At 44.1% G+C, this 25,703-nt stretch overlaps 1 protein-coding gene and 1 pseudogene across 4 annotated transcripts in view; one reads left to right on the top strand and one right to left on the bottom strand.

Annotated features, from left to right (window-relative positions):
- Fkbp15 (FKBP prolyl isomerase family member 15) overlaps positions 1–23,756 on the top strand; it is a 75,695-nt gene extending 51,939 nt beyond the window's left edge. For 2 of the 4 annotated variants that reach the window (XM_050131010.1, XM_050131007.1), the window contains 12 exons: positions 5,291–5,398; positions 6,389–6,483; positions 8,468–8,570; positions 12,646–12,817; positions 14,171–14,307; positions 16,633–16,788; positions 17,761–17,913; positions 18,646–18,756; positions 19,254–19,361; positions 19,559–20,250; positions 21,160–21,256; positions 23,180–23,756. In XM_050131010.1, the coding sequence (XP_049986967.1) occupies positions 5,291–5,398; positions 6,389–6,483; positions 8,468–8,570; positions 12,646–12,817; positions 14,171–14,307; positions 16,633–16,788; positions 17,761–17,913; positions 18,646–18,756; positions 19,254–19,361; positions 19,559–20,250; positions 21,160–21,256; positions 23,180–23,257 (2,010 nt within the window). In that variant the 3' untranslated portion in view covers positions 23,258–23,756. Of the gene's footprint in view, positions 1–3,033; positions 3,144–5,290; positions 5,399–6,388; positions 6,484–8,467; positions 8,571–12,645; positions 12,818–14,170; positions 14,308–16,632; positions 16,789–17,760; positions 17,914–18,645; positions 18,757–19,253; positions 19,362–19,558; positions 20,251–21,159; positions 21,257–23,179 lie in introns of all 4 variants that reach the window. The other 2 variants (XM_050131008.1, XM_050131009.1) reach the window with 2 other exon arrangements.
- Positions 4,120–4,718, bottom strand: LOC126493904 (zinc finger protein 431-like; annotated as a pseudogene).
- Positions 23,757–25,703: the final 1,947 nt, after the last annotated feature.

Genomic DNA, 25,703 nt, shown 5'->3' with positions numbered 1-25,703 from the left:
CATCCTCTGTGAAAACAAAAGAAGGACTTTTCCAAAGCATCATAACCTTAGATCCAAATTCTGAAGTCAAGATACCTTTAGAACATATGTGCAGGTTCAGCTTAGCAGCCCATATAATGAAATGTCTCTCTGTACTTAGCTCCTTCACAGTCAAAAATTTTAAAGAAAACACAATGTACATAATCCAGACTCTCTGTGAATTTTCCATTTTTACGTGGCTTATTTTTACTCTATCACTTTATTCTGTCTCTTTAAAGACTTTACCTTTTTTTAAAGCATTAACTCTATATTCTTTTTTCTTCTCTCTCCCAAGCCTACATACATTCATCCAACAGAATCTGTTTTATTGTGAATCTGTAATTTTTTTACTATCCAGGAGCATTTTTTAAAATGTTAAGCACTTCTTAAAAACTTAAGTTGCACCATGTACAGGCCCAGTCTAAACCTTAACTGCGCTGTTATTATGGCAATTAAGGTAGTTCCTGCCTGAGGTCAGCACAGTTCAGCAAGGAGCGGCCGCTCCTGCCTCAGATCCATTTGGTGCCCCTGAGCCACACAGTTCCAGGCACACAGCAAGTCCACATTGGCGCCTCAGTCAGCAGTTTAATTCTGAGACGGAGTGTGCAGCACAGAAACTCTTTTCATCCAAGTTACAGCCAAATCTGACACGCAGAGCACTGCGCAGTCTGAAAACAGTTTGTATGGCCGCAGGAATCTGCCTTGCTTTTCCGCCTGCCTAAGCCTGATTCTGCCTTCTGCCCAGGTGCAGGCGGGGAGCGCTGAGCCATCGGCGCGGTCTCAGAGCACTCTCCTCCGATCCCAAGTGGGAACACAAACATCCAGTCCCATAAAAGCCTTGAAATGCTTTAAAGCCAGAGTTCACGCTGGCAGCACAGCCCCAGGAAGCTGTGCTTTAAAATGACGCAGCTTTTTTTTTTCTGCTGTTGCTGAATCAGGAAATTTCTCTACAGTACGCCACCAACAAAGAGCAAAAATCTGTGATAAACTCTCTCTCCCTTATTTTTAAGCCTTCTCAGGTTTTTAAGTGGATTTAGCCCATCACGTCAGGCGCCACTCTGTTGAATTAGGAGCGGCGGGGCTGTGTCCCCGGAACCTGGCCGCCCGCATGGCTAGCTTATGCCCCAAAATAATTACACGAAAACTGTATTTTTTTTAAACACTGCCTGGCCCGTTATCTGTAGCCTCTTATTGGCTAGCTCTTACATATTGTTCTAACCCATTTCTAATATTCTGTGTAGCCCACGAGCTGGCTTACCAGGGAAGATCTTATTAACCTGTGTCTGTCTGGAGTGGGAGAACCACGGCGACTCCCTGACTCAGCTTCTTTTTCCCAGCATTCTCTTCTGTCTACTCCGCCTACCTGATTTTCTGTCCGATGAGGGCCGAGGAAGTTTCTTTATTATTAACCAATGAAAGCAACAGATAAGATACAAGACCCACCTCCATCATGTGTGTATGCCTGCAGGCCAGAAGAGGGCACCAGACCCCATTACAGATGGTTGTGAGCCACCATGTGGTTGCTGGGAATTGAACTCAGGACCTTTGGAAGAGCAGGCAATGCTCTTAACCTCTGAGCCATCTCTCCAGCCCCCCAGCCCCGAACTCTTATAACTTATATTAGCCCATAATTATTAGCCACGTGGCTTGGTACCTTTTTCTGTGAGGCAGTCACATCTTGCTTCCTCTGTGGCTGGGTCATGACTGCAGATTGAAACTTCTCTCTTCCCGTAATTCTTGTTGCCACGCCTCTACTTCTGCCTGGCTACTGGCCAATCAGCTTTTTATTAAAAATAATACAAGTGACAGGATAAGACCATTGTCCCACAGCACTCCGCCCCCCTTTTATAAAAACAAGAACTCTGAATCTAATATCCTTTGTTTAGCTTTTCTCCTGACCATTATCCATAACAACTTGTAACCAACATTCTAAACAAAGGAAAATATTCATAGTCCATATTTTTGGAAAGTGGGCGTAGTTTTCCAGATTACTTTCTGCTGATTGGAGTTGCTGATGATCTTATGGGGACCTAAAGAAAATTTAGAATTATGATCAAGTCCTGACTGTAGTATCCTGTAAGGCTTGATCATCTCAGGCAGCAGTCTTGAATCTGTTCTGGGTGTAGAATTCAAACATCTGGGCCATCTTAAAAGAGCTGCAAGGTTTTGCAGCTAAAGCTGAGTCAGGAAGCTTCTCTTAAATGAGAGCGCTTGCCTCTAGCAAGAAGAGCCCACCCAAGAAAGTTCTGCTATCAAAAAGCCATGCTTAACTCTATTCTTTTCTATCTAGAATAACTTCCCAAGCTCTCTCAGGCTTTTAAGTGGATTTGGTCAGTCCCACATTGGCATGCCATGGAGCCCTGTTCTTTCCCCATCTTTGAAACACTTCTACATCCCTCCAACCTGGCATTTCCTCTGGCTCACCATTTCTCCATCCACTGCTCCCACAGACACAACTGCATATGAATGTCACCAAAAGATTACTGTTTTTAAGGTGCTACTTTTGTACTTTATACATGCCCTAATTTTTGCACTTCAAGTCACCCTCTTAAAAAATTGTTTTTGATATAGTATTTCAGGAAGCCCAGGCTAATCTTGAACTCCAAATCTTCCGTGTGCTGTATGAGTTAGTCATGTGCTACTATGCATTTAACATACTCTGTTGTAATGATTTGTTTATATGTTTCCCAATTGAAGCCCACTAAGATCTGGAACCATGTTTTTTTTTTTTCATGACTGTATTCCTGATGCCCATGCAATGCCTGGCATGCAGTTTGGTGAAAGGGGAAGCAATATAAGTGCCAGGATTGTAGCAGTCCACATTCTAGCCCTTGATATGTTTTTGCAGAACTATAACCTAGTTATTATTAGCTTGTGAGTCCTGTCTCTATTCCTGATGGTGTGAAATCACTTACTATATGTCCTAGTACATGGAAGGGGTCCTTTCTTTGCTCTGCTAAAACTGCCCTTACTTTCCCACCCTTAGTTTCCTCTTTTCTTTGGATGTCTGTTTAGGATCAGGTGACATGACGTCCTTTCTCATGACTGAAGCTCGGCAACACAACACTGAAATTCGAATGGCAGTCAGCAAAGTGGCTGATAAAATGGATCATCTCATGACTAAGGTGACTAAGTCAGAAATGAGGCTCTAAAAATGGAGCAGCTGGGCCAGAGATGGCTCAGCAGGTAAACACACTTGCTGAACATGTCCAACAACTTGAGTTTTATCCCTGAAACTCATCATGGAAAGGGAGAACTGACTCCTGCAAATTACACTCTGACTTGGGACACATGCTGTGACACAGGTGTGCATGTCCACACTCTCACATATCGTGTGTACACATAGTAATACACAAATTACACTCTGACTTGGGACACATACTGTGACACAGGTATGCATGTCCACACTCTCACATATCGTGTGTACACATAGTAATACATAGCGTATTTTCAATAAATAAATACTAATTTTAATAAAGGAGAGTAAGTATAATACTCAGTGTTTATGTGTATGAATTTTTTATTATTTTAATTTGCAAATAAATTTTATTATTCAAATTATTCTAAATCATTTACCACATTAACAATATCTGTAAGGTTTCTCTCCAGCATGACATCTTTTGTGTATTTTAAAATTACTTTTATATGCAAAGGTTTTTACCATGATGATTACATTCATAGGTTTTCTCTCCAGTGACTTCTTTCGTGTATTTGAAGATAATTTTTATAGGCAAAGGTTTAACCACATTGACTACATTCATAGGGTTTCTTTCCTGTATGAATTCTTTCATGTATTTGAAGATGATTTTTTTTTTTTTTTGGTTTTTAGAGACAGGGTTTCTCTGTGGCTTTGGAGCCTGTCCTGGAACTAGCTCTGTAGACCAGGCTCTTGAAGATGATTTTTATAGCCAAAGACTTTACCACATTGACTACATTTATAGGGTTTCTCTCCAGTATGACTTCTTTCATGTATTTTAAGATTACTTTTATGTGCAAAGGTTTTACCACAGTGATTACATCCATACGTTCTCTCTCCAGTATGACTTCTTTCGTGAATAAGAAGATGACTCTTCTGCATAAAGGCTTTACTACAGTAATTACGTACATAAGGTTTCTCTCCAGTATGAATTCTTCATGTATCTGACAATCATACTTACGGGCAAAGGCTTTACAACAATGATTACATTCATAGGGTTTTGCTCCAGTATGAATTCTTTCACGTATTAGAAGATAACTGGTATGTGCAATGGCTGTATCCAAAGGATGATAGTCATGTGTTTTCTCTCTCCTGTGAGTTACACATACTTGATTGAGATTTTGATATGGGAAGGCTTTAATATTTTGATAATATTCATAGTTTTGTACTTCCAAATTAGTTCTTTGGTGTACTTTTAAAGAGGAAGTAGATCCCAATGTTTTATCATGTTGCTTACATTCATAAAGATCCTCTTGAATATTAGATATTTTTGCTTCTTTGAAGATAAAATAGCTTCCTTGTTGTCTAGAACTTCGACAGTGTTCTTCAATATTCTGGTCTTCCTATTGTAGCCTACAGCAGTGAGGTTCCAGTAGGTTCCAGCATCACATCTCTGTAGAGACTCTTCTGGGAAGGATCCAGCAAAGCCCACTCTTCCTGAGTGAAGTTCACATGCGCATCCTCATAGGTCACTGCGTCCATGGCCAATTCCGAGCTCAGTCCTCTACCCTAGCAACTCCAGGTAGTGGGTCACAACGAAGCACAGAGAACACCATGTATGAAATTATAATAAAGAAATAATAAATAGAGGCTGAAGAGACAGCTCAGTGATTAAGAGTACTTTTGCAGAGGATCAAAGTTCAGTTCCCAGCACCCACAGTTCCAGATCTGATGCTCTCTTCTCTGATGCACCAGGCACACACATGTTGCACATACATCCTTGTAGACAAAACACTCGAGACACATAAGATAAATAAATCTAAATATATATATTTTTAAGTTTATAAAAGATAACAAAAATGTAAAAAAAAGGAGGTGTGTGTGCAACAAGAATTAGACAGTGAGTAGGATGGAACCAGGAGAGGCCACAGCTGTAGGAACTCTTCTCCGGTTTCCCGTACTCACAGCCTGTGGTCAGGTGCCTAGAAGAGGCTCATCTTCACTTTGGGATCAAGTTAGCGGAGAAAGCAGGCTTACATTTAGATATTGTCTCAGAAATTTTTAACTCTCTCAAAAAAGTGATTGGTCCTGGGTGAATTGTATTTCTGCAGTTCCACATGTTCACATGTTTTGCAGGTTGAAGAGTTACAGAGACATAGCTCTGGCAATCCTGTGCTTCTCCCTCACCTATCGGTCACAATGGAAACAAGCATGGCTATGAGCAACATCCAGAGAATCATTCAGGTGAGGGTGATGGAGCACAGCACAGCCTGGAGCACTTGTCCATGCTCCCTCCGCAGATGTGCTGCCCTTACCCCCAGAAGCAGCATGTGTTGAATACCACAGTTGGACAAGCCATTACGGCTTAATTCGGTCCTATGACTTGTACTATCGTATTAGTTATTTTCTTATTGCTGTGACTGAATACTTGACAAGAAACAGCTTAAGGAAGCAGGGTTTATTTTGCCTCTTAGTTTGAGGGCATTCAGCCTATCATGGCAGATAGGAGTGGTAGCAGAGGGTGAGGCAACTATTCCCATTGAGCCGAAAGCCAACAAGAAGTGGGACCTAACTAGGAACCCTGAAGTGCTATCCTCAGTGACCCACTTCCTTTAGCTGAAACCCACCTCCAGTCCACCCAGAGCTGGAGATCAGATATCCAAACGTGAGCATGTGAGTGGCCTTTCATATTCGGCCCACAGCCATCTCTATATTATACTGTATATTACACTCTATTATACTAACCTATGTTAGCACACGCCTTTAATCTAAGCACTTGGGAGGCAGAGGCAGGTGGATCTCTGAATTTGAGGCCATCCTGGTCTACAAGAGCTAGTTCCTGGACAGGCTCCAAAGCTACACAAAGAACCCTGTCTCAAAAAAAAAAAAAAAAAAAAAAGAAAAGAAAAGAGAAAGAAAGAAACAAACATTGCTTTTTGTCCCAATTTTAAACTCTTACTTCATTTTCTGACCATTTCAATCCTCAACCTATCTAGCCTAGTGATTAGTGGTATAATTAAGTTTGTTACTTTAACAGTTAAATTTGTGAGGAAGTAAGTTTTAGTGTTTCAAATGTATTCTGCCTCATGGTCTGGGGATGCAGTTTGTCATGCAGGGGAGGCATGGCAACAGAACACGAGGTGGCTGTCACACTGCGCTGCAGCCAGGAAGCAGAGGGTGGGTAGGAAGTGACCTTTCAGGACACTTACTTACTTATTGTGTATTTGAGTTCAGGAAAACGAGAGACTGAAGCAGGAGCTTCTTGAGAAAAGCAGTCGGATAGAAGAGCAGAACGACAAGATTAGTGAACTCATTGAGCGGAACCAGAGGTACCGACGAGGCCAGGGTGGGTGGGCGAAGGGTTTCATACATGTTTGTTGAGAGCACTGTATTGATCACGATTCTCTGTATTTGTTTTGTTTGGGTTTTTGAACCCGAGGACCTTGAACATACTAAGTAACTATGAGCTTCAGCCTGTTCACCTGCCCATATCTTCAGCCATTTCTGTTTCTGCCCATTGTGTGAATTGCCTCTTTACTACTTCAGTAGAAAACGCTGAGGGGGTGTGGTTGGTATGAGACCCACCTGTGTTTGGCCCTCAGCTCCACCCTTCATTTATTGTGTGGCTTTGGGTATTTTGTTTATGTCTGCAAGCCTAGCTTCCTCATTTCTGAAAATGGTGTGACCTAGAAAAGCATGTCCACTCTTCTCTTCTGTGTGGTCTATTTTATCAACTAGAGCCTCACTGATTTCATAAAGCACAACCTCTCTGTGTTTTTAGTGGATCCTTCTCAGCTCTGTGAGGGGGAAAGGTAAACAAAACCAGTCTCAATGCATCATTCTACTTGAAAAAACTCATTTATTCCCTGAGTTTCTTATCTAGTGTTTTTTGTCTCTTACACAGCAGGCTTGGAAGAAGGTTTACGATCAATCTTCTGCTTTCCTTTCCTTTCCTCCCCATCTCCCATTAGTAAACACCCTGTGACTGTCTTCCTTCATCATGCAGTGTTCATCTGTGGCCCAGGTTGCCACTTCCTTGGTTACTGCAGATAGCTTGGTTAATTCCTGCAGGTCTCAGAAAAGCAAACTGCTTTCAGATTAGTTTTTTAAAAGATAAAAAAAATACATATGGATGTTTTGCTTGCATATCTGTTCATCATGTGTGTGTGCAGTGCTTGCATATCTGTGTATTGTGTATGTGTAGTGCTTGCATATCTGTTCATCGTGCATGTGTGTATAGTGCTTGCATATCTGTTCATTGTGTGTGTGTTGTGTGTGTAGTGCTTGCATATCTGTTCATTGTGTGTGTGTGTGTAGTGCTTGCATATCTGTTCATTGTGTGTGTGTGTGTAGTGCTTGCATATCTGTTCATTGTGTGTGTGTGTGTGTAGTGCTTGCATATCTGTTCATCGTGCATGTGTGTATAGTACTTGCATATCTGTGTATTGTGTGTGTGTGTGTGTGTAGTGCTTGCATATCTGTTCATCGTGCATGTGTGTATAGTGCTTGCATATCTGTTCATTGTGTGTGTTATGTGTGTGTGTGTGTAGTGCTTGTATATCTGTTCATCGTGCATGTGTGTATAGTGCTTGCATATCTGTTCATTGTGTGTGTTGTGTGTGTAGTGCTTGCATATCTGTGCATTGTGTGTGTGTGTAGTGCTTGCATTGTGTGTGTGTGTGTGTGTGTGTGTGTGTGTGTAGTGCTTGCGTATCTGTGCATTGTTTATTTGGAGTGCCCTGAGAGAGAAGATAGAGTTGGATCCCTTGGAACTGGCGTTACAGATGGTTGTGAGCCACCATGTGGGTGCTGGGAACTGAACCCAGAACCTCTGCAAGAACACCAAAGGATCCTTGTAAACAGAGACTCTGCTTTCATTTCCTGGTCACCCAGACTTGGCCAATGGCTCAGGCATATTTCTAGCTAGCTCTTACATCTTAAATTAACCCATTTCTATTAGTCTATGTGACTGTGACGTTACTTCATTTTCTGCATGCCTTGTTTTTTCAGTGTCTGGCTAGCATCTGACCTGACTTTATCTTCTTTTTTCTGTATCTCTGCTTGGATTTCCTACCTGGCTTTACTCTGCTACTTCATTAGCTGAAACAACTTTATTCATTAGCTAATAAAAGCAACACATATGCAGAAGGACATTCCACATCAACTCCTAACTTATGAGCCAGCTCTCTGACTTCCTTCTGATTGTTTCTGATGAAGGTGTAGAACATATTGTGAGAACCGAATAGATTCACTTGTGTCTTTCAAACATTCGGTGCTTAGTAAATATTTTCTTCATCTTTATTTCTGTCTCAGGTATGTTGAACAGAGTAACCTGATGCTGGAGAAGAGGAACAACTCACTTCAAACAGCCACAGAAAACACACAGGCAAGAGTATTGCATGCCGAACAAGAGAAGGTAAAATAGTTGGGCAGAGGAAGGCTCAGGTCAGGATATGTTGAGCTGAAGAATAGTCCTATATATGAACTTCCAAGTTTCTATTCTGGATATTTGCCATCTTTGAGAGAGATCTAGAAATTCTCCAACAGATTTTTATGTATTAATCACCTCTAGATATGCCTTACTAAATGTTCTGCAGTAAGTTGACTCAAAACCAATGATTGAACTAGGGGTGCTTTATGCCTGTAATCCCAACTTCTGATAGGCAAAGGCAGGAGAGTCTGCGGTTCAGTGTCAGCCTGAGCTACACAGTGAGATCCTCTCTCAAAAAGAAAGGAAAAAAATTCAGTCACTTGTTTGTTTGACATTATACTTTGATAGTGGTGAGAAAATTATAGTTTATAAGAAGCTAAATTTATTCTGATAGAATCAAAAGAAAAGTTCTATTATGTCATGTAATAAATTTATATGTTGTGCTTAGTGGAATTTAGGAATGTATAATTTGATCTTTTATCTGTATTTAGTTGATTATTCATTTGGGTCTGACAAAATCATTTTAAAGTGCTACTTTGGAGCCAGACAGGTGGTCTATGTGTGGAATCCCATGACAAAAGGATTACTGTAAGTGCAAGTCCACCCTGAGGTGCATAACAAGTACCAGGCCAGCCTAGGCTATATAGTGAGACCTTGCCATAAAGAATAAAATTCCAGATGAGATAACACACACCTTTAATCCTGTTAATTGGGAGGTGGGGACAAACTTAAACCACCGTGAATTTGAGGCCAGCTTGGTCTACACAGCAATCAGGAGTTCAAGGTCGTTCTCTGCTAAGCAGAAAGTTTGAAGCCAAAGTTTGAGCTACATGAGACCCTGCCACAGCAAATGAATGAATGAATGAATAGATAAGTAAATAGAATAAGGAAAGAGGGAGGACGCATGAATTCTGTTACTTAAGTCCTTCAGATGTAGGAATTTTGATCTGCTCTGAGTAGAAGTGAGAAAGAGCTAGTGAGTCTGGTTGGGGTACCTAGTTCTGGAGCCTAGTTTTCCTTTACCTAGTGGACGCCATCCAGAACAGATTTTCTCTTATTGGGTCATCGCTCTTTAGCTGGGAAATCTTTGTTCTTTATCTTGTGATTTTTTTTTCATGAAATTCTAAGCAGTTCATACTTTACAATAGACTTTTCCTTGGAAACATACAAAATTGAACAACGTGAATTTTATAACTTGTAATTTTTACTTGATTTCTTGTACTCTGATAATAAGGGTTCCTTATATATGTTTCCAGCTAACTTTTGTGTTTGCTTAGCTGTACTATCCAGGAAGTAATGTTTTTGGCCAGTGTGGTGGTTTGAAGGGCCCCTAGAGAGTCATATATTTGAATGTTTGTTTCCCAGTTGATGGACTGTTTAGGAAGGGCTGGGGTGTGGCCTTGTTGGAGTTGTGTGACTGGGGGTAGGCTTGAAGCCCGCAGCAGGCCTAGTCTTGCTCTCTGTGCATCAGATGTGAGCCCCGAGCCACTGCTCCAGTACCATGCCTGCTTTCATGTTCCCTCCGCGATGATCATAGATCAACCCTGTAAACTATAAGCAATCCCTCAATTAAATGCTTTTTTCTCTAAGTTGCTTTGGTCATAGTATCTTAGCAGTAGAACAGTAACTAAGATAGCCATTTAGCCACCAATGAGCTGTGCCTTACCCTGCACAGTCCTGTCCTATTCCAACACTGTGTCTTTCCCGTTGCTACCTCATTCCTTTTCTGTTGTGGCTGTCTATCAATGACCTGGTCAAGAGCAGCAGCCTGGAACGTCATTGTTCTCCATAAAATGTGCCTTACTATGTCTCCTTTCTCTGATTTTATTTTCCCTCTCCTTTTTCTTTATCTCCCTGACCCAAGGCCTACTGGGGCATCCAAATCTACTGTTTACCCTCACTTTTACTATTCAGGTGTAAATAATGACTATAACTTATTCTGAGACCAGTGATGCCCAAACAGTGGCTTAACTACTTCAGATTGCTTGGGAAACTTGATCAGAATTAATCTCCTCTGGGTTTCTAATTTAATATATGTAACCAAGATAAAACTTTTCCAAAGCTCTTCTCTATTTCAGTACCTACCCAGGTATAAATGTCATTTCTTTGTCAAGTCTCTGGATGTGACATCTGGATACTTTTGCTTTTACTTAGGTTCAACATGTGACTTTCATGTCCAATGTCACTGTTGTATGTGCATGTACTCACAAGTATACTCTAATGAAACTTCCTTTCTTTTTTTTTTTGTTTTGTTTTTTGTTTTTTTTCGAGACAGGGTTTCTCTGTGGTTTTGGAGCCTGTCCTGGAACTAGCTCTTGTAGACCAGGCTGGTCTTGAACTCACAGAGATCCGCCTGCCTCTGCCGCCCAAGTGCTGGGAGTAAAGGCGTGCGCCACCACCGCCTGGCTATTCTAATGAAACTTTATTCCGCAAAACAAGCCATGGTCCTATTTGTCCCATGAATCAGTTTTAGTTTGTCAAACCCTTACTTAGCTTGCTAGTCCATTGGTGTCCTGTGGTAATAGACTAACGCAGCAGTAGGACAACAGCAGCCTGCCCAGTGCCCTCTGGAGTCTAGATTTGCTCCAGGGAACTTGCCAGCTGATGACTCGGGCCTTCCCATGGATTCCACTGATCCCCATTATTTCAGTGAGACATTTTAAGTTTTAACTGTCCCCTGGTAGTTGTTTTTTTCTTCTTCTTTGTTTGTTCACTGTTGGGGTTTGGGGCCAGCCCGGACCATAAATTATTTTTCGGACCAGAGGGGAGGCACGGGAATAAAGACCAACTCACATGGCTTCATCAGGAGAGTCTTCAGGGATCCTCGTGAAATCCTGATTCACACCCTGAAAATTCACCCCCCCCCCCCCCCCCCTCCCCCCCCCCCCCCCCGTTTATTCTCCAAACAGCTTTTACACCAAGCTGAGAGGGAAGTTCATTAGCATTCTGCTTCCTAGGGAGCCAGGAGAATGACTGGTCACGTCCACACCTTTCTATGCCCTTTTGTCACATCTTCCTATCTATCTTCCTGCTCTGTCATGTAGTCTGAATTAACACCTTCCCAGGCGACCTCCCAAAATTACAAAGAAGGGGCAGAGCGACATTAGCATATCCTGACCCTTTGTTTAGGATGACGTCAGATTGTCTGGAAAGGCTAGGTGACCACCTTCTGTGTGGCAGGTGCACACTGTGACCTAAAAGTCTGGCCACCATACAGTGTAAAAACATGGGCCTGTATAATATGGCCCTACGGTTCATGTAAGTTCTCGCTATGTAGCCCGGGTTTACTCACACAGCGTTTTGCATACATAGCTGCTGCAGACTCTTAGCCTCCTGCTCAGCCTTCCAGGTGCTGGAATTACAGGTGTGTGCCGCTGCCCCCGGATGAGCTACTTTTTTTAAAGTTGCTATTTGAGACGCGGAGTCACTATATAGTACTGGCTGGTCTGAAGCTAGATGTGTAGACCAGGCTAACCTTGAACTCACAGAGATGCGCCTGCCGCTGAGTGCCAGGATTTAAGGTGTACACCAGCCTCCATCTATTTAGCAGTCTCCCTGTGATCTCTTGTAAAGGGAGACCAGCAGTTCCTTCAGGAGGCAGATTTCTGTCTCCAAGCACTTCTCAGAAAAAGTATGGTTAAGTGTGCAATGAATATTTGGTAAGTGAAACCTTTTCTCTGTCACGGAATGGGTCCATAAGAATCTGCTGTTATGAAGTGATGACTCAGAGTGGAAGAGCTGCTGGAGGATGGAGCACAGTGGACTTACTTTTAAAAGAACAAGTCAGGGCCCAGGAGGTGGCCAGGCCTTGCTCAGGGGCATCTCCAGCAGTGTCCTCTCATATCAGAGTCCTGCTTCTACTGTCAGGGCTTCCTTCTTTCTCCAGCTCTCTACCTCAACAGTGGACATTTGCAAGGCTTGGTTTTAGCCCCGTGCAGGGAAGGTGACCTTTTTTCCCTTCCTATCTACCAATTCCGTCCATCAGCTTAGAGTCACATGAGGTTGAATCAGTACTTGGAATGCCTATGTCGAAAGTGATGTCACCCTTGTCACTGTTCAGGCCAGGGTGACAGAAGAGTTAGCAGCAGCCACTGCACAGGTCTCTCACCTGCAGCTGAAAATGACAGTTCACCAGAAGAAGGAGACAGAGCTGCAGGTGCAGCTGACAGAGAACTTGAGAGAGACAGATCTTCTCAGGGGCCAGGTCACCAGGCTCCAGGCCGACCTCTCAGGTAAGTTCTCAGAGGAGAATGTCTGGCAGGACTGCCATTTAAACTCAAGGAGTTCAATGTCTCCCTTCCTGTCAATTCCTTCAGCACAACGGTCTTGAGGGACTGGTAGAAAAACTGCTAATACTTTTACATAGAGAACAGGAAGACATGCGGTTCAGCTGTAGTTGACAAGTCACACTGTTTCTGGGAAATGTTGCTTCAGGTCTTTGTTACCTACTAACATGGCAGATTTCTAAAAAGAAGCAGTTCCCACTGTGGTTTCCAGTGCTCCAGCTTGGACTCCTGGCCACTGTCCTCTGCTCATCTCCTGCTCTATCCCAGTGTTTCACCTCTCATCATGCTCCTCTTAGAACGGCTGTGTTTGGATTGGTGCAGCCGGAACTTGGTGTGCTCACCATCAGCAGGGCCCCAGTCCACTTCTAAAGTCTGCCTCTTGCACAGCTTTTTTAGACCATTTGATCTCTTGTTTAAAGCCCTTTATCTCTTAGTGCATCATTCTGACCATTAAAATAGCCTTCCATAAACATCATTCATAAGTCTCTTCTTCCCTCTAGAATACAAGTTCCTGGAGGGGAAGGATAGGGATTTATTCTTTGTAAAATCTTTTCTTCCATATGAGGACTACTTTAGTGCTTGACGCAAGTAAGGCGTGCTGGTTAGCTAGAAGCTTGTGAATGTCAGCATAGAGAAACCTGTGTGGAAAGGCAGCTGGGACCAGTGGGCAGGGATAGAGGCAGCAGCAGTCAAGTGGATGGAGGCACAGCTCCCTAAGAGAAAGCTTGGAATTACTGATCCCTTGAGGATGCACCCTTTCTCTTACAGGGCAGTAGTTGGCCCACCCCAAACAAACACACTGGACAATTTTTGATGTGCAAGTTTTGTAGCTGTCTCACTTGGGCTTTTGTGTTTTCCTCTGACAGTTCTTTTTGACAGTTACTTCAAGAGCCAGTTTTCAAACAAGTTTTAATATGCTAAATTAAAAGATAACTCCAACCCCCAACCTTATTTGATAAGGGATATTTTGAAAGCAAATTCTCAGTCAAATGTCTTAGTTACCAAGAAAGTTTAGTCTTCTCCAGGCAGTGAGAAGGGACCTGAGCTCTACTCAAGAAAGACACTCCATATGGAACTATATAGTGAGAACATTCTCTAACACTGTGCGTGTGTGCAAGGAGGTGTATACATACAGAAGTTGTCCTTTTCAGGGTAGGGCTTGTTTAATCCTTACTGCAGGTCAGGCAGGCTTGTATGGTAGGATTGAGACTAGAGCAGGCAACTTCCAAAGAGCTTCTGGGACACCACGGCCCTTGTATCTCTAGTTCTACAGCCATGTCTCCTTGTTCTCTGTCCTAGAGCTCCGAGAAGCCTCTGAGCAAACACAGTCCAAATTCAAAAGTGAGAAGCAGAGCCGCAGACAGCTGGAGCTCAAGGTGACATCCCTGGAGGAAGAACTGACTGACCTCCGAGCTGAGAAGGAGTCCCTGGAAAAGGTCAGTTCCAACAGCCAAGTTTCTCTTGGAGCCAAGTGGCCAGTGCATGAGACTGGACCATCTCAACTAGCAACTTTGAAATTGCTCTAGATACAGCATTTTGAGGGAAACTGAGAGAATGGATCACCTGGGCTATTTGTCTTTATTGGTTTTTGGTCCTTTTTTTCTAAAAACACACAAACTTTCAAAGATAACATATCTACATTAGGGGCTGGAGAGATGGCTCAGAGGTTAGGAGCATTGCCTGCTCTTCCAAAGGTCCTGAGTTCAATTCCCAGCAACCACATGGTGGCTCACAACCATCTGTAATGGGGTCTGGTGCCCTCTTCTGGCCTGCAGNTACTGGCCACTAGGGGGGGAGAGTAGAACGCCAGAAATTTCAAATGTCATCCAGAGATTTGCAATGTGTGGTGTTAGCGTCTTCTATAATAATAGCTCTGCAGAGAAGTTCTACTCTATTTCTTATTATGAATGGTCATTTTTAAACAAAGTCCATACCCATGCATGCATATTTCTTTCTAAAAGAGGTGGATATAAGAGACTATATATTTTGTGATTTTGTTTAAATGAAACATTCAGAGATAACAAAGCTGTACAGGCATAAAGCAGATTGGCAGGTGGAAGGACCAGAGGCTCGGGAATTGGGGTTCATAGTATACGCTCTTGAGGAACCTTCTGCGTGATGAAAATGTCATAAAACTGGGGCTGGAGAGATGGCTCAGAGGTTAAGAGCATTGCCTGCTCTTCCAAAGGTACTGAGTTCAATTCCCAGCAACCACATGGTGGCTCACAACCATCTGTAATGGGGTCTGGTGCCCTCTTCTGGCCTGCAGACATACACACAGGCATAATATTGTATTTATTATGTAATAAATAAATAAATATTTTAAAAAAACATCTACATTAACACAAGTATGGAATGTGCAGTGTACACAAGTAAGTAAATATGGTTTTGTTCTATGAGGAGGTAAAAGGTATCTGTTAACTATATTTTTCTGTTTGGACTGTATAACAAGCTTTTAAGTCACGTGAAAGAATGGCATTTCATAAGTCTTGAGCCTCTGTAGCCAGCAAGGTTTATCCGGTCTCGTCCAGTCAGAGAGTTGTTCCCATGTAGAACAATCAGCATATATATCATTTGCCTTGTAATTTTTCATAGTTATTTTCTTCATGTCTGTAGTCAATATTTTCAGGAGGTTTTCCCCACCAAATCTGATTTTTGTTAATTTGGAAGGAATCCATAGCTTTTCCTTTGGAAACAAAAGCATAAGCTCTTCCCCCCAGTGCAACACATTTCCCAACTTCCATTTTGAAACTAAGACATCCATAAAACATATAGTGTTTTAATTCAACAGTCCCTTCCATAGTCCAATGTCTCTTAGCAGATATTGTTCTCTTTTCATTAGCACTCAAAAATTTAAAATGAATAAAACACCATATAAGGTCCAAATTCTCTATGTTATATTTTTCATCCTTATGTGGCTTATTTTTTTTATAATAATTTACTCTTTCTTTAAAGACTTATTTTTAAATTTTTTTCTATGACTATCTATACCCATTTTCTTCTTTGTCTTCAATATCTGAGCACTTTTTAGAGGTCTGTGTGTGTGGACCTGACTTTGTGTGCACTTGCAGCATTTCTGACCATGTGAGCCAAACCTTAAACTGCTAGGCAGCTGCTGCAGAGTGGAGATGATGGAGCCTAGCCTCAAGTTTGTGGGTACCAGCCCAGAGCCACATTTAGCTGCCCCAGCATCTACCTACACCAGGCATTTGTACCCAGTGTCAACCATTCAAGTGCTCAGCTGCACAGCAAGGCCTCTGTATACCAGGAGCACTGAGCCTACTTGGAACTTTTTTTTTCTTCAGCTTTTTCAGGCTGGATTTACTTGCCCCATGTTGGGTACCATTTGTGCTTTCTCATCAGGACCACCAGCCTGCAAATAATGAAACCAAGACTTCTTATTAATTATAGAAGGCCAGCCTTAGCTTAGGCTTGTTCCTAACTAGTTCTTATAACTTAAACTTTAATCTACATTCTTCCATGAGGCTCATTACCTCATCTCTGTAGTGGCCATCCCATTTCTTCTGTGTCTGACTGGCGGCCTTGCCTTTCTTCTTCCTAGAGTTCTCTCTGCTGGGAAGTCTCACATATACTCCTGCCTAGTTTTTGGTCATCATCTTTTTATTATACCAATCACAGCAGTACACTGTACAAATATTCCACAATAAAACCATTCCTAGAAATGACCAACTGAGGTCACTGACCACCACCCTGTCCACACTGTTAAGCTGGGTGTTGAGGATGGTTCTTTTGTCCCTCAGAACCTCTCAGAGAGGAAAAAGAAATCAGCTCAAGAGCGCTGCCAGGTGGAGGAGGAGATGGACGAGATTCGCAAGTCACACCAGGAGGAACTGGACAGACTTCGGCAGCTCTTGAAGAAGTCTCGAGTGTCCACAGACCAAGCAGCTGCAGAGCAGGTAATGGGCACTTGGAAATACAAGGAAGCTGTGAAGGACACAGAGAGAGTATGGAGTTTCTATTTTCCCTTAGGAAGATGTTTCTTACAGTTTATCCACACCTGGGAGGATACTGGAACGCCTGACAACCGGTGCCAGCCCTCCCCTCACCCCTCTCAGTGGTTCAGTGTTGTACTTGCTTTGGACTGGGGGTGACGGAGCAGCAGGAGTGCTGGCTGTGTACACCTGAGGGTCTCCTGAAGCTACTGAACTGGACCACTCCACGGCTCAAATCCCCAAGGCCATCTCTGGGAGGTGGAGAGGGGAGAAGCAAAATGGTGGAAAAGCAAACAAATTTAAATGACAGCAGGGTGGGGGGTCTTTGAGCTTATACAAACTCTTCGGATTGATGGGGACTAGATGACCTTTGGGGTAGCCTTCTTTTGGTGGTGGATTAAGGGAGGTTCCTAGTAAACAGAAAACCCTAAAAAGAAAGCCTAAAGGGAGTTTCTGTTTACCCAGCCAGAGCCCTGTTTAGGACTTTAACACCAGCACTGACATTTGGGGGGCTGCTTTGGACTTGACACTGTGCAAGCATGAGAACCTGAGTTTGAATCTCCTGTACCCAAGTAAATAGTTGGATATACTGCAATGCACAGTGGAGACAGGAGGATCCCCTGTCTCAAGGGAATACCACAGAGAGTGGTAGATGCCTGGTATCCTCCTCTAGTGTCTGTGTGCATGAGCGTGCACATACATACATGTATATGTCATACACCACTCATAGAGAGAGCAAGAAGGAATAAGAGGATACTTTCAAAGTAATTAAGATCTTTTCAACAGTTGTTTCCTGCCTACATGGACCAGGGTCTTTAAATTCTATGCAGAATAAGGGTTTTTTTTGTTGTTTTTTTTGTTTTGTTTTGTTTTTGTAATGTGGACTCCATGCCCAACATCTGCCCCCCTACACATGGCTACTGTTTCTCTTGGCAGCTGTCTCTCACACAAGCTGAGCTGCAGAGCCAGTGGGAAGCAAAGTGTGAGCATCTCTTGGCCTCTGCAAAGGATGAGCATCTGCAGCAGTACCAGGAGGTTTGCGCGCAGAGGGATGCCCAACAGCAGAAGCTGTCCCGCCTTCAGGATGAGGTAGTTCTTTCCCTGGGTCGGCTCACACCAGGCCACCAGGCTGTATTAGCAGCCAGAAAACACAGCCAGGCTTGTGTAAGCTGCAGTTAGTTATCATTTGCATGCTTACATAGGGTAGCAGGTCAGGGACCTGGGAAAAGACAAACAGCCAGTGTTCCAGGACTTGGTCCCCATTATTCCACCCTTCATTTATTAAGCAGATACTTACTGAGCATTAGTTTGGCTCCAGTAGCTGTGTTAGAGAAAGGGCAGGCAAAGAAGAATCAGATAATCACAGAAAAGAAACTGAGATAAGTGGTCTGGGGAGGCCTAGAAGATGAAGTGCCTGCAGTCGCTGGGAAGGAGTCAAGGACAGATAACTGTGGTAAGGGTGGAGTGTGGGATATGGTGGTATGCTTATATGTGAGAACGAGAGTTGGAAAGTGACTTAGAGGCGTGTTATCAAAGTCCCTTATGCAGTTAAAACCTTTGGAGGCAGTCTTGGAGGCGAATCTATGTGGCTACTCTTACTCATATCCCTGTTTTCATTATATTCTTCACCTCATTGGGAATAAGTCAAGTATCCTTGATGGGAAGGAAGCTGTGAGTTGTTGAGGAAGTAGAGGGACCTGCATCAGCTGGTCTGGGGTGAGGACCAAGGCTGGGCCCAGTAGACCTCGCTGAAGTCAGGACTTGTTCCCAGAATGCTTCATCCAGGTTCCCAAGGCCACAGCCGGTCTGTTCATTTTACAGTGCTCAGCTCTTCAGGCACAGGTTGCAGCCTTCACTGCAGAGAAGGAGCAACTGAAGAAGAATACGTCCCAGGCACCTACGGTCAGAGCTGCTACTGACCCCTCAGAGAAGGTGAGCTGACATTCAAAGAAGCAGCAAAACCTGTCATATCAAGGCAGTGAATGTGCTTACCAAGTATTCAGAAAATAGGGCCCATATGTGATGCTGACTTTTTCCCGACTTTATTGAAACATCACTTGTCTGATGTAAAAACTAACTCTTTAGAATCTACCACTCTGCTAGCAAACCCAAAGAGACTTTATTCCTCTGCAACTTTGACAGATATGGAAAGTACCCCTCCATCATAGGGAAGAGCTGGATGTGGTGCTGTCCCTGGGGTCGAGGCCACACAGCTGGCTGTGGTACTCACAGTTGGCGTTACATAATATGAGCAAATGATCTTTGGGCAGGAAATTCTCCTTTAGAACTGTTCTCTCCACGGTGGCAGCTCTTAGTGTCACCAGACATTTGTGACCACCTGTGTCCCTCTGTAGAGTTCCAACTATGTAATTTTAATGTATCACTTAATGTCTTGATTTTGGTAGCATGTCTTTTTGATCTTGGCATAGGTCAAGAAGATCATGAACCAGGTGTTCCAGTCACTGAGGGGAGAGTTTGAGCTGGAGGACTCTTATGATGGCAGGACCATCCTTAGGACCATCATGCATACAATTAAGGTACAGTCAGTTGGTTCATTGGAATGGGCATTTTATTAAATTACCGTCTAAGCACTCATACTTAGTGATGGGAATCCCTGAAATGACATATGCCTGGATGGACGTGGCAGTCTCTTCTGACATTTGAATTAGGTGGACAGGACCTATTAGTGCTCACTGTCCTTTCAGTGCTCACCTCCTCCTTGGCTTCTGAACAGGTGGTGACTCTCCAGCTGCTGGACCAGCAGGAGGAGGAGCCAGGAGAGTGCAGCAGTGACGGTGCAGAAGAGAAGCCGTTGAGGTCTTCCTTGGAGCAGCCATGTTCTGCCACTGCTGGGCTGTCGCCAGCACCCCTGAGTGGGGAGATGAAGGAGGCTCCCAAGGTGCTATCAGAACAAGGAGTAGGGGAGACCACCCCACTGCCTCCACAGGCCCTCCCCATGCCACAGAGTGGTACACAGACAAGGAAAGAGGACTCTTCAGAAGGAGAGATATCCTCAGAAACGAAAGACAGTTCCCTCCCATCTGAGCCAGCTGGCATCTCATCCCCCAGATTCCTGGGCCCCCCAACTTCAATCCCACCTAAACCTCCAGGACCTATAACTATGGACTCTGAGTGTGAGGAACTACTTGCTGATGACCAGAGAGCAGTGCAGTCCAACAACAAATTGGGAGGAGAACATGTTGGGGAAGTAGCCCCAGATGGCCCACTGACTCTAGACCCTGAGAAGGGGGAGCTACCAGCCTTAGACCCTGAAAACCCAGGAGGAGAACCTCAGCTTCCTGAGCACAAAGAAGTTGAGGATGTCAGTAGTTCTGGTCCCCCTGAGGCATTGCTGGATAAAGAGCTTGCTTCTGCAGCTTCAAGAGCATCCCTCAGTCAAAACCAGGAGGACTCCCAGCACTGCAGGTGTGTACTCTGAGCAGGCACAAGCTGTCTGTGGAGGTGGTCTCTTTTTCAGGGTTGACAGATACAGGGTTCTGTGGCAGGCACCATGATAGTGTAGCAGGCAGGGCAGGTGTAAGGTTTATGGGTCCGAGGAGCACTGAGTCATCCAGCCTGACAGCAGGAAGACATTGCAGAGAGGCGCACACACAAGGTGCTCTGGAGGGATGGGCACACCATAGGGGACCAGTAGGGTAAAGTTGAAGTTGGAAAGCAAAGAAAGGGCCAAGATACATGATTATTTTATGCAAGTCAAAGGATGTAAGCAGAAGAGTAGTGGAATGTGATTTATTAGCTTTAACGATTGTGCTGGCAATAATCGAAGACTGCTTTTCCATTTCCTGGCCTCCCAGACCTCAATAATCACATTAAAACTATATTAATTACAACACTCTTTGGCCGATGGCTCAGGCATATTTCTAGATAGCACTTACATCTTAAATTAACCCATTTCTCTTCATCTGTGTATCACCATGAGGCTGTGGTTTACCAGCAAGGTTCTGGTGTCTCTCTCCTTCAGCAGCTCCATGGTGTCTCCCTGCATTCAGTTTAGTTTTCCCACCTACCTACATTCTGCCCTGCCATAGGCTAAAGCAGCTTCTTTATTAACCAATGGTAACAGAACATAGTCATAGCATACAGAGGGGACACTGTATGCTACAGCTGGCTGTAGACTGTAGAGGGGCTAATGCAGTGTAGGACTGTGAAGGGGATTATACAGGGTGTGGTCTCTGGAGGGATGTATGCACGGTGTGGGAAGAGATAGTTGAATTGGGTATGTGGGTCTCAATTCAGGATCCATAACTTTCATAGCTGGTGGGCACTGTGACCCTGGCAGAAACAGCAAGTATCTGTGGCTTGATTCTTTTTTAGTCTCTCTGGTGATGAAGAGGATGAACTGTTTAAAGGGGCAACTCTGAAAGTTCCAAGGCCCAAAGTCCAGCCTGAGGAAGAGGATGAAGATGAGGTGGTAAGGAAATCTCAGACTCTGCTGAGTCCTCATACCACCACCTGGGGGCTCTTCCCTGCAGTCTCAGAGAAGAGAAAAGGAGTCTGTTGGTGGCCTACTTCCTGGACTATGTGTACAGGACCCTGTGGGAGTGAGCTTGGGGGTCCAGGGTGGGTATCTCTTTAAGCTGCCACTGTAATCCTAATAGGGTATCATGATCTCTGCCCCCTAGGGAATCAGTCCTGTTTGTAGTAAGGGAAGGTGGGAAGGATTCTGAATCCAACTTGTTGGCTCTCCTCCTCCGTAGAAAAAGAAACAGGTTAGAAAGTCATTTGTAGGAGGTTAATGGTAGACAGGACTGAGCCCAGGCTTCTCTTGGGCCACTTGTTTTTAAGAACTATTCACCTGGCCCACTTCCGTCTGCTGCCTGTTTTGTTATCTTGACACCTAAGTAGCAGATGGATTCAGTGTTGACAGTGTCGCTTCAAGTTAGGGAGCAGGAGAGTCAGAGACCACAAGGGAAGTTGTCGAGAGAGCCAGGATTGGAGCCCCTGCTTGTCCATCTGACACTGGACGAGTGGGAATTTCACTGTCATAAAGTGTGTGGAGGAGACAGGAGCAATAGATCCAGGAAAGAACTATGAGGTTGAACATGGGAAAAGCCTATTGTCCTTCTATACCATCCATCTGGAGTGGGTTTTGCTTTTTGCCCGAAGGCAATGACATCTGGAACCTAACTCAGATGAACCAGAGCCCTTCCTTTTGCCTGCAGAGAAGGTGTCATCTTACTCCATTAGCATACCTTCCTGAGAATTCACTTTGCATTTGAGAATACTAACTACAGATTCTGCATAGAAAATAAAGATGAATATCCCAAATGGCGAGCAGTATATTGATGGTATTACTGCCAGTTCCATCAAGTTAATCATCTGTTTATTGGGTATTCAGAAAAATACTCCATATTCTCATTTAACCTTCTCCTAATATGTCTATAGTTCTATGTTCTGCATGTCTGTAGCTTCCAGTCCTTTTCCCCTACCAAAAGCAGATGACAGGCCAGAGCTTCCATCATGGAAAGAGGAAGAGAACCTCCCACTCGGCTCCTAGTGTTAGTCAGCATTGTTATTGACACCAGAAGTGTTCAAAGAGACAGTATATTTTGGTTCAAAGTTTCAGAGGTTTTAGTCCACAGTGGGTTCACTCCACTGCTATTAGACTTGTGTAGAGAAAAAGCATTCTCTCAGTGGTCAGGAAGTGAAAGAGTGATGAAGGAGGGTCTGGATTCCATTGTCCCTTTGAGGGCAGCCTATAATCACCTGAGTCCTCTTACTGGGCCCATCACAAAAGCTTTCCACCACTTCCAACAGTACCAAGCCGAGGACTTGAACCAGTAACACAGTATCCTTTGGTTGGGACTCTTCGAGGGTCCTAGAACCCTTTAGCCCCTTTAAAGAGAGCATGGCTCTGCCTTTGTGGCCTTTCTTTATCTCTTGGACATGCCTCTACATCCACATCTTTGGCCACCTCAGGCCACACTGGTTTTTGAATGTGATTGTACTTCTCCGAACTTCTGTCATCTTCTCTTAATTCTCCCAGGGTGCTTTGCTTCTGCTTCTTTCTCTTTCCCCATCGCTTCTTAATGAACCTTCTTTTTCCAAACAAAACTTGTTAAGTTGGCATATCTGCCCAATCAATACATATTTCACAAATAAATTACAAAATCAGCCAAGCAGTTGGTCTTTGTCTCTGTCGAAAGATGGCTTCCCTCAATGCCTGCTTGTCCCAGCTTTGTCTGGATCAGTTCTTTAGCCACCAAGCCTGTCCTTCTAGTTCATCTCCTTTCCAGCCAGAGGCAGGACAGCCATTAGACCACTTCCCCTCATAGGCAGGAAGCCACCTGGGCAGGGATATATGAGAACTGACCTCTCTTTCCTGTTTTGTCAGAGCATGAAGGGGCGCCCGCCCCCAACACCCCTTTTTGGAGATGATGATGATGACGATGACATTGACTGGCTGGGGTGAAGACCTAGGAAACAGGCATGCAGGTTTCTCTCCCAGCCCTTTCCAGAGCATGATTTTGCACAGCCGGCCTCAGATCAAGGCAAGCTTCAGGGTGAGGTCCTGGTAGACATTCTGAGGACAGTGGTTCAGACGTTGGGTTAGCTGTCATCTGAGCCCCTGCCTGACCTGGTGAAGAGGACCATGAGCCTGTCTGCAGAACTGGTGGTGTACGAGCCCTCAGTGAGTGGCTCTACTGTGGAGGAAGGGCTAGGAGGGTCACCTGCAGCCATTCATTCTCAAGTTGACCCATGACCCTCCTGCTCTCCCAGGGCTCACCAGAGCTGCAGCAACAGGCCGTGTTGTCTGGGGAGGGGTCTCCTCGGAGAACTGAGAGATCATGCTGGCCTGGCCTGTGGCTCTGGGACATGTATCTTCTATCTCTGCCTTAAATCTTAGAGGTCAATAAGTATTTGGAATTAACAAGACTAAAATAAATGCCTACAATAAAACTTGGCCTGGACCCTTTAGGAGAAACTGAGTTTGGTTTCTAGGGCTATCATGCTCTTTCTTGGGATCCTAAGGATGGGAGTTGTAACTTGGTGAGTTAATGTGCATAAAAACACTGTGACATATTTCTGTTGGCACTGACCTTGAACTTGAAGGCATTTAAAGAGTCACAGACTGCAGTTCCAGCTCACAACAGCTGCATAAGGCTGAGGACATTGTAGCTGTATGAGGACCTTATCCACCCTATGCTGATATCTGTGGGCTCTACAGCAGGCTAAGAAGCTATTCAGGGAAGAGAAGCAGGGGTCTGTAATACCCACTGTTTATGATACCTGAGGGGTTCTGTGAGCCCCAGGGGCCAACACTACTGCAGAGAAGAGCAGTGAGAAAATACATGTAGCCTTTTACTATTCTAGGATCTTCTAAAGGCCATGCAGCCAATCTCCAAAAGGAGTAATTTAAGAAAAAAAAAGTTCCATGATTTTAAATGTTTTTAAGACTGCATCCTGAATTTTATTGCATTTTGCAGGTTTTGTGCTTGACTCCCAGATTTTGGCCTAGGAAGCTTCGAGAAAGACTGTATTAAACGGTTATTTAAACAAGTTACTTCAAGCTCTAAGCCTCAGTTTTCCCTGTAAAGTATGGATAACAGTGTCTTCTGCGGTGGCTGGTAGCAATGAGACAGTCTGTACAGTGCCAGTCATTGAAGAAGACATGGTTATCCCCATTTTAAAAAAGATTCATTATTTGATGTGTATGGGTGTTTGGCCTGCATGTGTGTCTGTGTACCGTGTGGATGCAGAGGCAGAAGAAAGCAGCAGAGCCTCTGGCACTGGGCATTCCAGACAGTCTGATTCAGAAGTACTGATTCGGCAGGGATGTGCTGGGGGAGGGGTGCTGACTGAGGTGCAGTAAGCACTCAGACAAAAGCCAGGTCATGTTAAGAGTCACATGAACTCCAGGTATTTGAGCCTTTTCACTTTATAGAAAGAAGTTAAGAAACAGGAATGGGGACACAGACCTGTAATCCCCAGGATTACATGAGCTACTTATGAGAGCTGAGAACCAAACCCAGGTCCTCTACAAGAGCAGTTAAATGCTGTTAACTGCTGAGCCCTGGTCCTGTTATCCCCAGGCTTAGAGTAAGCTGCCCACAGTTCCACATAGCGATCAGTACAAGAATTCTGGTCCTGCCCAGCTGGTCAAAAGCTGGGCTCTTGCCCATCATCCTGCCTGTCCTTGGCTAGAGGAAAGGAGCTGATGCTGCTTGCTAGGATACAGCTTCCAGGGCTGTGTATCTCAGTGGTAGAGCACTTGCCTCGCATGCGCAAGCCCTTGATTTGATAGCACTAAAGAAAAGTTCAGGCTCCTGGCTTCGTCCAAATCTGAATCTCCAGCCATCGTGGAAACAAAGAACACAGACTTAACATCTTCAGTCTCTGTTCACCTGTGTATACCACAGGTGCTGTGTGACCTGTCCCCTCATCTGAGCTGATCTGACAGGTGACTGTCTCACACTTCAGCTTCCTTCTCTCTGATGTAGTCAGGTAGTTCCTGTGTGGTGGTGAGGATTGAATGAGTTAACTGCATAAAGGGCTGGAACTCTCAGGCACTTAGTCAGGACTTATATAGGTGCTTGGTTTTGTTTTTTTTTTTTTTTTTTTTTTTAAGAAAATTAAGTAGGGAAAATACTTTTTGTGACTTGGCTCTGAAGAATACTAAAATGAGGACACACTTTACCAAAGTCTAACCACATATTCACTCTATCGACCATAAGGAAAAACTTTTATAAAGACCCCACAAAATCTCAAATATCATGACTGTAATAAAAGAGTATCAGGTTGAGGATCCTGCTAGTCACTCATAAGAGAGTCTATCCTGGCAGTGCCCTGGGAGCTGAAACTGAGAACCTTAGCATAGGCTGTCACAACTCTGCTGTCAGTGGACAGAGGGACCACAA

Source organism: Alexandromys fortis, unplaced genomic scaffold (assembly GCF_014885135.2).
Source record: "Alexandromys fortis isolate MF-2015 unplaced genomic scaffold, M_Fortis_MF-2015_v1.1 scaffold_352, whole genome shotgun sequence".
Taxonomy (NCBI): domain Eukaryota; kingdom Metazoa; phylum Chordata; class Mammalia; order Rodentia; family Cricetidae; genus Alexandromys; species Alexandromys fortis.
This window is presented reverse-complemented; position numbering and strand designations above follow the sequence as displayed.